The following is a 15,651-nucleotide window of genomic DNA, read 5'->3' as shown; positions in this document are numbered from 1 at the left end:
TGTGCTGGTACTATTTAGGTGCTTTTGATTGCAGACAATTAGCAATAGGTCAGAAGGAAAAAACATCTAAATTAAGTATTTGCAGAGTCTGGATTTTGGTGGTTGGAGTGTTTTAAGCTCGTTTCTTATTTAGTTGTTAATTAAGCACATTGGTGTAGCAATTTCAGTTTCAAATCACAAGACATCTGCAACCCGATATTCTGGAACTAAGGGAATTCTTTATTTTTTAAAGCACCTCAGTGCAAAAGTGCCTATCTTAAAAAAATCCCAACTCGATATTTTGCATTCCCTAACAAAGTTCATGAGAAGGTCAGTTGCTCTTAGAGGAACAATGAATTTCACTCAGGCCAGAAGCCTACTGACACCAGGAAACTGAGAGTCAGACACATCCTTCACCAGAGGTAGAACACACTTCCTCTCCCATCTGTGGCTTGTAAACTATAAGAAAAAAATATTTCCAAAGCTTTGGCCTTTACAAATATTTTAACTTGGGTTAAACAGCTTATTGTTAAAACATCATTTCATGCGGAAAGGTGAGAGAAATCTATTTCTTTGCACACTTCTGCAGAGCTTTGTGACTGTGTTTTCCAAAACCAGCATGCAAAAACTACCAGAATCACTTTCATGTGTGAAAAGACTTAATAACAGCATCAGACAACCTGCCATTCCATCTTAACAGAAAGGGAGTTTAGGCATGTGAGAAGATTCCCAGCTCCAGGTTCACAGGGAAGTATCTGTTAAAGATTTTGTTGTTGTAGAAACAGGAGATAAAACACTGTTCCCAGGTTCTATGTCACCACCTGAAAAACGTATTTATTGCCTTCTTGAACCTGGTTTCTAGTAATAACTAAGAAATGTGTTTGCCTCATCAATTTCCAGTTTTTCTTCAATGACAACAAACTTCCCTCCAGACCCAGCCTTTTGGATTTGGCCTCACTGTACTCCTGCTGCAGCCCTTTCAATGAATGGCAAAAATATTGTCTCAACTAAAAGAAATTGCTTGGTCTAAGATTTCATCAAAAAGTTCTGTATTTTACACTTATTTGTCTCAGGGAAGTCAGTAGTGCTTCAGTACATGAAACAGAATAAGAAACCCTAAGTTTGTTCTGCAGCATAGTCCAAAGTCTTTGGAAAGCATGAACACAGCACAGTCCTTATGAGTCTGCTGTGTCGTGACTGAGATGCCAGAAGTTTGCTGTAGAGAAATATCCTCATTTTTGAGAAGTGAAGGACTCCATAGAGCTTCAGTGTATAGTTGTGCTCTAAAGGCAGTCCAGGGAGTGCCTGCTCGATGAGTAATAACAGAAGTTGGCCCTAAGAATTTCAAATAAAGGAGTTGCAGGTTTATGTACACGAGCCATCAGTGAAACCACTGGCATCACTACTTCTTCTCACAGTCTGTCCTGCGTGTGTGTGCGATAGATGTATTTAAAATCCTGATTCTGACTCCCATTATCCATGCTATTCTTCAGATGTCATTAAACTGCAGCTGGTTGAAGCAGGCTTGGTGGAGTGCTTACTTGAGATCGTCCAGAAGACTGTGGACAGTGACAAAGAGGATGATATTGCAGAGCTGAAAACAGCTTCTGATCTTATGGTTCTGTTATTGCTTGGAGGTAAGTGTGGGCTGTCACTGTCTTCTGCAAAGCAACAGCAGATATTTGTAATGCTGTTTGGCTGCCGAATTTCACTATTCATTAATTTTCTAAATAACTTAGAGGACCTGCTACCCACCAGGCAAACATTTAACAGGTCAGATTTTGTCCTGATCCCACTGCAGGACTGTATTAATTGTAGTGGAACCAGCATAGCTCACAAATATAAAGAGAAATTTCCCTAACAAACACTTTTTTGGTTTGCTGACTATCTGTGCTTTTTACCCCAGATGAATCCATGCAGAAGTTATTCGAAGGAGGAAAAGGCAGTGTGTTCCAAAGAGTGCTTTCATGGATTCCTTCCAATAGTCATCAGCTACAGCTTGCAGGAGCACTGGCTATTGCAAATTTTGCCAGAAATGGTAAGAACATGCCATAATAGCTTATGTAAATTTATGTGTGCCCTTCTATCATGCTGTATCTGTACAGCTACAAACAAAACCTGTGTCACAGTAAAGCTGGTGTTTATACAGCAACATCAGTAGTTTTATACTTTACAATCCTGAAAAGCATTAAGCCTACTTTAAAAATACTGTTTTACATTTTTAGAGGGGCATAGGGGATTTCTGCCTTCTTCAATGTTTCTTCTATCACTCTTCTAAGTTTGTTGTGAGCACTGCAGCTCCCGTTGATGATGGTGGTCAAATTCTAAACGATGAAATCTAGAAGGGAGGAAGGAAATAACCCTTCCATTCGTAAGACATTATCGTAAAAATCTTAGTAATGATCTTCCATTCACAAGTGACTTGTCTCATCTCGCACAGACGGAAACTGCATCCATATGGTGGATAATGGCATAGTTCAAAAGCTGATGGATCTGCTAGACAGACATGTGGAGGATGGAAATGTAACTGTGCAGCATGCTGCACTGAGCGCGCTCAGAAACCTGGCTATTCCTGGTAAGCCTCTCTTTGCATTGCTAACTACCCAAAGGTGACATTCTGCTCTCCCACTGCACCCCCCAGGGAGTGAGGGTGGGAGAACTGACTGACAGTCCTAGAGGGAGATCACACTCCTGCTTTTCATTCTGCCCCATCATTGCTTTTGTGTCTGTTGCACAGCAGTTGTGACAAGCAGTTCAAAATACCTCACAGGCCTAGTGACTGTCCTTTGCTCCTTTGATCCCACAGTATCTCTCACCAACAAAAGAGCAGCTTTGTAAAAGGCAAGGTGAGGAGGCCTTGGATATGATTTCTCAAACCTTTTGGTCCAGAGCACTGCATTATGAATTTTTTTGGTTGCTTCCTTTGGGATCTGTCTCACAGCTGAGGATCCCCACCAGAGAACAGTGCCCACTTTGTTGGAACAATGCACCTTACTGTAACTTCCTGAGACTTTGAAAATTGCCAAATTAGATTTGGAGGTAGACTGTTAGAATAGCCAGCCTATTGCAATTAGTTACTGTTTGTAGGCAGTGAACTGAATGCTAATTTTGTCATTTTTAATAACTTAATTTGTATGAGTTTTGATTGGGACATGGACATAAAAAACAAAGCAAATCTGTAATACTTGTGGTATGCTCTCTTGTGCCAAGCCAAAAATAAGTCTTTTATCCATTTAACCTTATTTTACTATTTTCAGTTTTGACAAACTGTAACTTTTTAGAAATGATCATGCATACATAACTAAACCCACCCTGCTTTAGTGGTATGCAGTTTGCTTACCTTTCTCAGGTGAGTCATTCTTCTCACTTCCATCACTCAGCTTCCCTGTAGCCTGTGCTCAAAGGTGTCTGCCAGAGACCTAAATAAGCTTCCCTGTACATTGTTAAAGAAAAATGAGCAAGTAATGACTGACCTCAGTGATAAGCTGCTTGTTAAAACACTATTTTGAATATCAAATAAGTGCTTTTTTTTAAGTACACTGTTGGGCAGGATTTGCACCTTAAATACATTTCAGAGACCTCTGCGAAAGTGGAGAGCGTAGACTAGTGGAGGGCATAAAAGAGAGGTTGAGGGAGGGTAGGGGGCAATAAACGGACTACAGACTCCAGACATGTCAGGCCAGTGTTGTTCTTATAAAGTATTGGAACTGGGTAAGAGGCTATTCTGCTAATTAGATGCTTTAGTTTCTTTGCCTGAGGAATAGAAGAGAATTGTTGGGACTCAGGGAAGTTACCTCATAATTTGGGGTGCAAGTATTAGCCTGGGCTTCTACCTGATGCATTTTGTGGAAGATGCCATTCCTAGACCAAGTGGAGAAGTCTAGCCCAAGTTTGTGTTCAGGCTGAACACTGAAAATTAGATGTGCATGCTAGGAAAAAGCACTTAATTTCACAGCTGTGCCTTAGGATCCGTGACATTTTTCCATAATGCGGTAGCACCAGCACACGCTCATGTTCCTGAAGTCTGTGCTCACAACCTATTTTTCAAACCATGTCTGAAGATTTGCTTCAAGACCATCTTGGAAATAAATTATCTTCCAGAAACGTTCTTGAGATCAATCCCTGTTCTTTATTCATGCAGTTGTAAATAAGGCTAAGATGCTATCAGCTGGCGTTGCAGAAGCTGTATTGAAATTTCTCAGATCGGAGATGCCCCCTGTTCAGTTCAAGCTGCTGGGAACATTAAGAATGTTAATAGATGCACAAGGTAAAAATAAACTGTTCTCTGTGTTAAGTGATTCTCTTTGGTTCAGTCTGTGATATGCTGCCAAGATTCTTAAAAGAGAGAAGCAGGAATTTTTTAAAATTTTATTCCTGACGTCTTGGAATAAATCTAATGCATATGCAAAGGGAGAGGAATGTGGGTTGATTTTTTCTTCAGAACTCCTAAGCTGACTACTAGGGACCCTCCAAATAAGTGTCAAATGCTTATTTACTTTTGAATTTCTTTACACTGTCACATCACAAGTATGTATTGAGGCGTGAGTGCTTGAAGCAACCACTCCTGTTTTGCTGTTCACTTACCGCATTTCCTGGCTCTTTGGAACAGGCTAATACTCTATTAATTAATAGACTGCAATTTCAAAAAGAACAAGCACCTTTGAGTTAACAGCTCATTCCAGGATGAGGATTTATAAAATCAGAAGTCTGCTAAAAAACAGAAGTAGTTAATGAGGTAAATTAGCTGCATATGTATTTTTGACCCAGTCCTGCAGATTTTTTCAAAAGATCCATTATAGTTCTAGCAAAGCTATTAGATGTGAAACAGAAATTCATTGAAGAAACTTACATGACTTAGTCTATCAAACCTAATCTAACTGATGACAGAGCTCCCTTGTGGCAGCAGTCCCTCCTGGTTTTAAATTTTTGAGCTAGCTCACAGCTAACCTGGGGGTCTGACATCACCTGTATTTTCCCTGCTCTTAATCAATGCATAAGCTTCATTAACTGGGCTGATAAGGTGTTTCCATTTTGACTGGCTTTACTTGCTTCAATGCAGCCTAGACTTCTGCTGTTGTAGTGCAAGCTAGTGAAGTTCTACTAGCGCCTTCTAGTTAGTAACTTTCAGCTTGTTTTTCTAGCACTTGCTTAAAAAAAGTGACAACTTTTTTGTTGTGTTGTTGGCTCCGGAATCGTGTAGCAGAAGCAGCTGAACAGCTGGGCAAAAATGTAAAACTGGTGGAACGATTGGTGGAGTGGTGTGAAGCCAAGGATCATGCAGGTGTGATGGGAGAGTCCAACAGACTACTTTCTGCACTTATACGACACAGCAAATCAAAAGTAAGTTAGTGGTGGAAAAGGTCAGCTTGTAACAACTAAGAGGTACTCTGTACTTGCTGTCAGTAGCCGACCCTTCAGCATGCAATCCTTTTAGAGAGCCAGGTTGGGTATTCATGTGTTACATCTCCCCTGCCCAAGTCTTGACTCATTTTTGTTTTTAATGGATCCTGCAGCAGTTCAGCATGCCATATTTTCCATGTTTTAGTGATGTTATATGTGAAGAATCATTGAGCTCAGTTGTTATGAACTTGCTATATATTTATATAGAAATAGTCCGTCCCCCTGCTTTTCATATAGCATATTTCAGAGTTACAAGATTCTGACGGATCATTAGAAATCATAATTTATCCCAAATTCTAACAAAAGCTTGCTTGCACGTGGCTAAAGGTATGATGTTAAGAGAAACTTATTTGTCTATCCCGTCACCTTCAATACCTTTCAGTCAAATACCTTTACCTAAACAGTCCAAGTCCACCGTCCTTGTTCAGGAGAGTATTAGGCAGAACATAGCCTTAGAAGGGACAAATGCATCTCCTCTGGAGACAAGCTATTTCAGGCTCAGACTTCCTTCAGCATGTTCACTGATATTAACACAGGCTGCATTACTGAGCTTAAATAGCAGGTGTGATTTGGAGAACTCGGACTGTAACAGTGACCTCTTCATTCATGCATGGCATTTACAAAGTGAAAAACATAGTGTGGGCCTGATCTATACTGAGCCTCTCCAAGAACAAGTCAACAGGCCTTACAGGGATTTAAATCTTTCCTGGTTTCTAATATTACCTCTCTCAAATACCCATTCTCCATTTTATGCTCAGCCTCTCAAACTGATCAGGTTTCATTTCTCTGAGTTCTCATTTTTTCTACACCCACCCCCCACAATCCCCAGCATGCATGGAATGGCAAATGCCACCACAGATGCAAGATTTTATTGGTATTCTCTACAGGAAAACAGAATTCAATTCTAAATACGGAGACACTACTGATGGCTTGAAATAGATATTAATACAGAAGTTAACAGAATTGTCACAGGTGAATTTTTGTGTGGTTTATGTACTCATAGACGAAACTTGACGGGAAGAAGAAAACAGAGCTGAAGGGGTGGGTTTTTTTAAGCTTTTGCTGCCCTCTAGGTTTGAATATGAGTACAACTGTATGGTTCTTTACAGCATGTCAGATTTTAATTCGGCTTTTAACTTTAAAGGATTTGGAGTAATATTTACAAAGGCAACAGTAGTTTAGTTTTAGTCATTCTAAAAAAATGGAGTAGATACTTTTGATTTTAGCCACACTAGCACCAAGCCTGTTGGCTGTCATCTGTTTTGCCTTTTAAAGGGTGATGTTCACCTAGAAAATAAAAAATTTTTATGTCAGAGATGCTGATTGATTCTTAAGGCTTATATAGCCAAAATTCTACACCAATTCAAATAGGACTTAGCAGTTTCTAGATTGTCTCAAAACTACTTTGGAGTTCCACCAGAAAATCACAAATAATAAAACACATCATTGCAAGTACACTATATAAATAATATATATATAATTATTTTATATATATATATATAAATACTTAATTGCTTGCATACATTATGTCATTTAGGGGAAAAAAACGGTTTTAAATGTGTTACTCTTGAGTTATTAGGCTGCAATTTTTGGGACATAAAATGGTGAAAGCATTAGGTGCAAAATCACTTTTAAAATTATAACTGACAAGTACCTGCAGAGACCAGAAATCTTTGTTCATGCTTGTCACATAAGTAAGTTGGATCAAATTTTGGACTTGAAAACAGAATCCCAACTGTGTATTTTTGAACTGATTTAGGGGACATTTAATCTGGTCAATATTTTAATTTCTTATATACTGGGCAGCAGTATTGGCCAACAATTCATTTTAATGGTTGGCATTAGAACAGAAACCAACACATTGGTATCCCATACCTACCTTTTTCTTTCACAATATTTAAGAGACTGCTGCTTATTTTCCTGTCTATTTCTAAATATATTTTTTAAAGTACACCATTTTGGTTACATAGTAAGGTGTAATAGTTTTGATCTCACCTCTGTGAACATTTTGAAGAAACTCTGAAAATTCATGGAAACAGATGAAGGATTTAATAACTTTATTAAAACTATGTTCTTGTGTTTCCTTATCCCAAATATGTGGCTCACTGGGTACTTTTTGGTGATTGATGGCACATCGTGAGAAGTTCAGTTACACCATATGACCTGGAAAAGAGTTAGTTATGTGTGTCTTAACTTAGTAATGGGGTTACCTGGCTTGGTTTAACACATTGTATCTTACAGTTGCAAAGTAGTAACAGATAACTTGTAGCTCTGTGTGTGTGTGTAGATTTATGTATAAAGTGATTCTATGTGCATAAAGCCAGTGAGTGGGTCCTTACCTGAAGATAACATAGCCTCCATGACAGTTTCCTTATTTAATACAGTTTGTATGCAATACAGATTTTTTTCATCTTTGTGTTATTTATTTTAGGATGTAATTAGGACCATTGTTCAGAGTGGTGGCATCAAGCATTTAGTAACCATGGCGACCAGCGAACATGTAATAATGCAAAACGAAGCTCTCGTTGCACTGGCATTAATAGCGGCATTAGAGTTAGGTGAGTATCCCAGCAGTTCACCTGTTGCCTTTCCAGTCTGTGCCCAAGAGAAGCCATAGAGGGAGAGTTGTGTGAGTTTCTTTGGCAGTGTAGAACAGCCTCCTCCTTCCACCTGCCTTTGGGTAGCACAGCAATACGTGACAGTTCGTGAAGACACCGGCAGGCTGTCATGTTGTGCAGAAAACTGGAGACTGCTGGTTCTACAGTATCTGCTCCATCCTTCTGGTAGATGATGACATGATTTAGAAGGGCCCTTCAATCTAACTTTCAGATTTTGGGTAAAACCCAAAAGAAGGCGAACATACTTCGTAGTAGAGACTATATGACCTGACCATGTTCCTACACTGGAATGGTCACAGAATCACAGAATGTTCTGAGTTGGAAGGGACCCACAAGGATTGAGTTCAAGTCTTGAATGAATGGCCCATACAAAGATTGCACCCACAACCTTGGCGTTATTAGGACCATGCTCTAACCAACTGGCCGAATGAAAATAAAGTTTTCACTTACCTAATTAGTAAGGGCTACAGAACACACACAGATGGATAATGCCCCCAAAATGTCTTCATTAAGTTCCACAGAAATAGGTGCAAGAGTTGCCATATGAAGGCAGAGATGATTATGCAGCTTGACTTGCATTTGTAGTACCTCAGATTTCCAAACAGAAAGGTAAATGGCCAACTGAGGTTCTGTTTATCCTTGGTTATTAGCTAAGATAAGGAACTAAACAGGACTACAGGAATGCTCTGTTCAACTTCCAAATCACTGCCAATACATCAGAGAATTGTTTTAAATAAAAGGAAGGATGTTCCTAGTCCCATGAATCGTCTAACTCTCTTGTCTTCAGGCATTTAAAGGCTAAGCCCCAGTTCAATACCTAATGTTTCTTAGAAAGCTACAGAGGTAGTAACTCACACTGTGACCTTGAAAACTTTTTCACAGCCTTTATAATGGACTCTGAGCTCCCTCTACCATGGAATCAAGAACTTCACAATCTGTATTTACTCAGACAGAATTTCCAAAAGCAAATTCAGGCAATGGAAGTCTTGAAAATTGAAATATTGCAAGTGTTGGCCTAAATAGCTAGAAAGCCTGGTGGCTTTTCCATCAGCTCACTGCACATTTAAGACTGGATTTTGTCATTAAACTCTGTGGCTGTCCTTTCAAGCAGTTAGGCAACTTCACATTTCTATAGCAAGAGCTGTGATTCCTGTCATCATACCATCAATTATGTGCTTCAGTTTCATACCAGTGAGTTATGTACCACAGCACCCCTTTCACTCCAGTGAGAGATCCATGTTTCAGTAAACAGCTACACACGGAAGCATCAAAGCAAGTTGCACTTACAGACTTAAAAATTTTCACTTTATTTCAGTCACTGCTGAAAAGGATCTTGAAAATGCTCAGCTTGTTCAGATTCTACACAGACTGCTCTCAGACGACAGGAGTGCTCCAGAAATAAAATACAATTCCATGGTGCTGATCTGTGCTCTTATAGGATCTGGTGAGTATTCAGGAGAGGCTGTTTCCTGAGATTTATAAATGCAAACTTAGTTCCCTCCTACAGCCTGAACATAGAGCAAATGCAAACACACTGAGACTAGTTTTCTGTTCACAATGGATGTACACAGAAAGGTTCAGTTTACTATGACACTTTCTTGATAGTGTTTATAGCGTCAAGGAAGAGGCTGTTAAATCAGTTTGGGATATTAACTGCAGAAATCAGACTCTGGCTTCTGCAGGGTGCAGCTAGCTCAAACTTTGACAGGAAAGAAATGACAATATCAGGTTGTCTTTGCAAATATGAAGGTAACAAGAACTTTATTTTCATCTCAAGCTGCAAGTTCCCTATAATTGATGTGTGATGGTGGTTTAGGAAGGATCCTTACACTTACCTCACTTCCCTCAGCAGCCCTCGTGTGCTCAGCCCACCAGCCACAACTGTTTAGGTTGCTTTGAAAGATGAGCAGGACATGCATTAACACATGACAGTGCTGGACGCTGCAAACTCTCATCTCTCTGAGCTCACCCTCTGCTAAAGGTCAGGCTGTTTTCAGGGTGGTGCAGCAAGCTGTGGTTTGATACTGCAACTTCCCACCTGTGTGTGGGCAAATAAACAAACAAAAACAAACCATAAAACAAAAAAAGAGTAAGGTGTCATTGAGGGGAAAATTTTATTCCCAGCTGAGGTTTCAAGAAGTTGCTACATTTCTTTCATTTGGTTTTTTAAGAAGTATTTAGTCTGTGGAAGGAGAACTAATTTCATTCTATAAAGGTTTCAGGCATTTACAGGCAACTAAGATGACAACTGGATTAAGTACAGAAAGGTGTAAACTCAGAGTCTGTCTGCACATGACTTGCCAAGTGTGAAATATTTGAGGTTTTCCAAAATGAGTTTACAGCAATTCAGTTTAATCGATTAAATGTTACCATAGCTAAGCATGTGCTGTCTCTGTAAACAGAGGTGCTTCTTTTCTTAAACAGAGTTTTTGCGTACTGCAAGTGTAATTCACGTGAATGCTGCATTACTGCCATTTTACAGGAACAAATACTTGGTTTTAGAGAGTATACACATCTCAGTGTGCAAAGGTTGTGCTCTAAATTTGCTAACCAGGCTCAGCTCCCAGTAAGCATTTATTTTAACGTTAAGACATGTAAATTTAGTTGTTACTCGCAACCTTCTAGAGCCATTTCGTGGTTGGGATTATCCATCCATTGTAGAGCAGAATTCTTTTGGCAAAGGTTCCCACTCAGCGTCACTGTGATGTTCTTGTGTATATTCCTACCTGCTTCCAACTAAAATATTCATCTTCAGAAATTCCGCCTGACAGTTGCGTTTTCCCTTCCTTGAGTCTTGTCACCTGCAATACTGACAGAGTTATTTAAAGTCAAATACCGGTCTCTCTACTCCACCAGAATATGGATCTTAGGGGAAGTTCTTTAGGATTATCTGACTGGCAGAGTTCAGTCTGCCACCACACTGTAAGCTCTGCCTAGACATGAGGCTCCTTACCCTGCTCCCAGCGAACAGACAGCACATTACTGAATTATGCAGCCGTGAAGTTTAGGCCCAGCGCTTGACTGACCCATTGTTCTGCCCTGCTTCCTGATGAACAGACCTGTGTAAAATCAGTGAGAACACAAGAGTAGCAACTGAGCAACCCTGGTATTAACTTTTAACTTTTTTTTTTTTTTACTATTTTAACCAAGGAGGGGAGGATCAAAGAGCCATATGTTCTTTACATGGGAAAATACTAAAGTACACCTCTCTCCCAGTTCTGTTGACTCTAAACTGTTTTCATCACTGTGTCCACACAGTGAGCATTTACATGTTCTGTATTCTACTGTAAACAGACCTGGGTAGTCATTTTAAAGTAAATGTGCCCAGTATAGTTCCATAAAGACTATAAGCGGTTCCACTGGTTTAATTATTGGTAAGTTTAATTCTCCAGTGACTGCTGTTGTTACTGTGCTTTGTTACGGGGTATCTGGCATTACATTTAACTTGATATTGCCAACAACTGTATTCACAGGATCACAGAATGGGTCAGGTTGGAAGGGACCACAGTGGGTCATCTGGTCCAACCTCCCTGCTCAAGCAGGGTCATTCTAGAGCACATCAAACAGGACTGTGTCCAGACAGTTCTTGAATATCTCCAGTGAGGGAGACTCACAACCTCTCTGGGCAATCTGTTCCAGTGCTCGGTCACCCATACAGTAAAGAAGTTCTTCCCCATATTCAGGTGGAACTTCCTGTGCATCAGTTTCTGCCCATTGCCTCTTGTCTATTGCTTGGTACCATCAGGAAGTGCCTGGCTCCATCCTCTTGCCACTGTCTCGGCAAATAATTATATATATATATTCAGGAGGTCCCCTCTCAGTTGCCTCTTCCCAGCTCCCTCAGCCTTTTCTCATAAGAGAGATGCTCCCATCCCTTAAGCATCTTTGTTGCCCTCTCCTGGACCTGCACCAGCAGCTCCTTGCCCCCTTGTACTGAGGAGCCCAGAACTGGACACAGCACTCCAGATGTGGCCTCAGCAGGGCTGAGTAGAGGGGCAGCATCACGTCCCTTGACCTGCTGGCAATGCTCTTCCTAATGCATTCCAGGATACCACTGGCCTTCTTGCCCACCAGGGCACACAGCTGGCTCATGGACAGCTTGTTGTCCATGACCCACAGGTTGTTCTCCACAGAGCTATTTTCCAGCAGGTTGGCCCCCAGCCTGTACTGGTGCAGGGAGTAATTCTTCCCCAGGTGCAGGACCCTGCTTTTGCCTTTGTTGAACTTCAGACACTGTTAAGCAGTAATAGATATCAATTTATATGTGATTCTTGCCATCTGGAAGTTTCTCTTGCAACTGAGTGAATGGTTAGAGAAAGAAAAATGAGGATAATGGAAAATGGAAGAATCATCAAAAGCAGAGCATTTGTAGCTAGCACAGTCACTTCTGTGTGCGAGAGTCTCTGGGAACCTGGATGTTATCAGCCGCTGTAAAGCACAGTAAAATGCCTGCATAAACATGTTGATATCTCAAGAGAAAACAGGAAGTGCTTACATGGCATGATCACCCCAACAGCTTCACAGACATCACTCTGATGACATCACATACAGGTTTTCAGGTGCACAGCAACATGAGAGTTCCCAGCTCAGACATGGTGGGGGTTAAACTGCATGAAAACTGAAATTATGTGAAGAAGAAAGAAGGTAGGGATGGGAACAAATGCAAAGTCTGCTATTTAAAAAGAAAAAAGAAGTAAATAGCACAGCTACAGCATGGCTATCTGAAGCAGGTTTGGTTGGGTTTTCTCCTGGGAAATTCAGGGATCAGGCCCACAGCAGCATGTGGAAAGCAAAAATACTTGTAGGCATTTGTTGCTGAGTGGGATTTCACTGGAGTTGCCTGAACAGAGAATGAAACAAAACCAACTGCTTTGGATAAAATTGTGAGATTTTCAGAGTATGAGGCTTTGATTTTATGAGTTGCTCACAACCTCTCCTTATTAAAGTACCATGCAATCCAGGATCAGACTTATCAGAGTGTCTCTTAGTTTTGAGTAAAACATGAGCAGTGTATCCATATGCACAGCAGTGGGCAATGCTCCATGCGTTGTGTTTGCATTAACTTCAGAGCTGAGCTGTGAATGGACAGCAAACAGTGACCAGGTGGTGACACATCCATTAAAGACATCAATCCCCACACAACCAGTAAGAGGTGGTACACGCAAATGATGCAGTGAGCCTGTCAAGGCTGAGAGCTTACTTGGTCAGGCTGGTTTAAGGAATAAAGTGAAAAATGTTTTCAGTAAAAATACTTCCAAAGCCTCCGTTTTAGAAGGCAGTCCAGGTGGATGTTCTGAACTGCTGTTCAGCAGTTTCATCACTCATAATTACCTGAAATCCATGGAGTTTGCATGTGCCCCAGGCCCTGAAGAGTTTTCTCATTCCTCAAAAGCAATTCAAAAAAGTAAATAACCAGATTATGTGTACACACAGAGCTGTGTGCTTATTTGTGTACAGGGTTCAGTAGAAAAGTTTCTCACAGTTTTCTGTTCTTCTTCGTGTCTCATACAAAGCACTGTTTAATATTTCCTTTTCCAGAGCCTCTTCAAAAGGAAGTGCAGAGCATGGCGTTTCTAGAAGTCATATCAAAACTTCGCAGCCATGAGAACAAAACTGTTGCCCAGCAGGCCTCGCTAACAGAGCAGAGACTTGCTGTAGAAAGCTGAGGAAGGTCTTGTTTCCAGTGCATCCCATCACAGATTCCACCTTTGTCCTCCGTCCTGCTGCCGCTCCTGCTATGTTTTCCACTGTATCACTCGTGCATGCGTGTAACGTTCCCACACAAATTGATGAACTGCTGTAGGTACCCGTCCAAAAAGGTTTCTACAAATTCATAGGTGGTGTTAACATGAACCTGTCTCCACCCGTAACTGTTCTACTTGTATTCTTGTTGCTTGGGCCACACAGTAGAATGTGCATGTTGTAGTCCTATGATGATGTAGAAGTGGTACTACACAACTGACTCTTTCCTCATGCCCCTTAACTGCATAACAATGTACTACTAAATTAGGGACAATACGAGATGCAGCAAGTCCAGACTAGTGTGCTGACTATAGGATTAAGAAGTAAATCTAGCTCAAATTTTGGTGCTTTGGAGATTCAGGTTTGAATGCAATGTACTGCTGCTCATTCACTGGTCTTGCCTATTAATGTCAAACTCGTGGTACCTAGAGGTAACAAATAAAAATTTCAGTGCTCTCACTTTACCCTGTGGTTTGTCCTCTTTTGTAATCTCACGCAGAAGCTGCGACTGCACTACCGTGCACTGGCAAGGAGTTGGTTTTGTTCCTGGCTCTGGCCCGACGCATTCACTGCCTTGCAGCTGAGCAGATACAAAGGAAACTATTCCAACCACTTTGACTGTGTGTGCTCACACAGAGGCACTGTGTGGCGTAACAATCATACATTTGAGCAGCAGTGCGTGATACAATCCTTATCCTATAAAGCCATGTGCGTACAAGTGCTCTTGGGCTTGCTTGGGATTGCTTTTTCGTTTATTAGGGGTTTTTTTTGTAGATGGAATTTTAAGGGCACATCTTGCAGCAGTTTCTCAACAGAAGCCCATCGAGTGAGAAATGGAGGATGCAAGACGCTTCCTTTTTCTCCTTTCCTAGGTAAGGGAGATGGAAAATTGCCAGTCTGAGCATTGTATCTCACAGCTGCTCTTTTGTAGGTTTGTAACATGCCCGTGAGCAAATCAGCAGACACCACTTTGGCAAAACAACGAGCAGTTGCGATAGTTTCCAGCAAGCCAACAGATGTTATTTTGGACTGTGTGATACCGTTGCCTAGCTTGATCAAGCCCACCATGCACAAAGGTCATAAGATCTATAACATTTTAAAATGAATTCAGCATTTCCGGAGCTGAAGTGCCAGCCTTGGAAGTTTCAGGCTTCTTTTTTATCATCAGAGGCAGCAAACCCAAAGTTCAAGCACCCATGAGATCCCCGTGCCAGGTAATTGAAAAAATGCAGCAGATGCTACAGGAGTTTTCACACTGCAGAGATTCCACATCCATTTAATCATTTAATCCAGTGCCAGAAACATCCAGAAAAAGCCTCTAATACCAAGCTGTACAACAACAACAGAAAAAAACAAACCCACATATTCAAAAAGGCATTTGCTAGCAATAGTGCAATAAAGCCACTGACAGAGTGCAGAGCTGTGAACAGAGTGCAGGACCCTGTGACATCAGGCTTCAAACAACACAGAACCTCTGCACTGCTGCTGAATATAACCAGCATGTTTACAGTCACAGGTCATAGGCCCTCACAAGCCCAAGTTTTGTCAGGCACAGAAACTGACTTAAACAGATCCCAAAATATATTTGAAAGGCCAGTTATCAATGACCTACCTGGTTCTAGAAAGAGACCATTCTTTGACATTGGCATAAACTGCAAGCGCTCATACGAGCTGCAGCGGACAAAGTTGTGACACTGACAAAATTCCCATTTGCCTGGTTGTCTAACTGTAGCTGTGGTTAAGCATTAGCCATATTCTGATCACCAAACCAGGGATACCACTGTCACAGCAAGCATAAGCACAGGCCAATGGTGATACCCTACTTTCAGATGGTTTCCCTGGATGGAACATCAAATGACTTACATTCCTAGATAAAATCTGTGCTAAGTCTAAGAAGGAAAGCCTGCATAGG

General features: G+C 41.0%; 1 protein-coding gene across 4 annotated transcripts in view; it reads left to right on the top strand.

Annotated features, from left to right (window-relative positions):
* The window catches only part of RAP1GDS1 (Rap1 GTPase-GDP dissociation stimulator 1), a 60,827-nt gene extending 46,624 nt beyond the window's left edge, over positions 1–14,203 (top strand). For all 4 annotated transcript variants that reach the window (XM_027706568.1, XM_027706567.1, XM_027706570.1 and 1 more), the window contains 8 exons: positions 1,473–1,616; positions 1,886–2,017; positions 2,420–2,554; positions 4,121–4,246; positions 5,180–5,319; positions 7,811–7,937; positions 9,313–9,441; positions 13,536–14,203. In XM_027706568.1, coding sequence (XP_027562369.1) covers positions 1,473–1,616; positions 1,886–2,017; positions 2,420–2,554; positions 4,121–4,246; positions 5,180–5,319; positions 7,811–7,937; positions 9,313–9,441; positions 13,536–13,663 — 1,061 coding nt within the window. In that variant the 3' untranslated portion in view covers positions 13,664–14,203. The remainder of the gene's footprint in view (positions 1–1,472; positions 1,617–1,885; positions 2,018–2,419; positions 2,555–4,120; positions 4,247–5,179; positions 5,320–7,810; positions 7,938–9,312; positions 9,442–13,535) is intronic.
* Positions 14,204–15,651: the final 1,448 nt, after the last annotated feature.

Source organism: Neopelma chrysocephalum, unplaced genomic scaffold (assembly GCF_003984885.1).
Source record: "Neopelma chrysocephalum unplaced genomic scaffold, ASM398488v2 Primary Assembly neopelma1_382, whole genome shotgun sequence".
Lineage (NCBI taxonomy): Eukaryota > Metazoa > Chordata > Aves > Passeriformes > Pipridae > Neopelma > Neopelma chrysocephalum.
The sequence above is the reverse complement of the archived record's forward strand: the minus strand, read 5'-3'. Positions and strand labels throughout refer to the sequence as shown.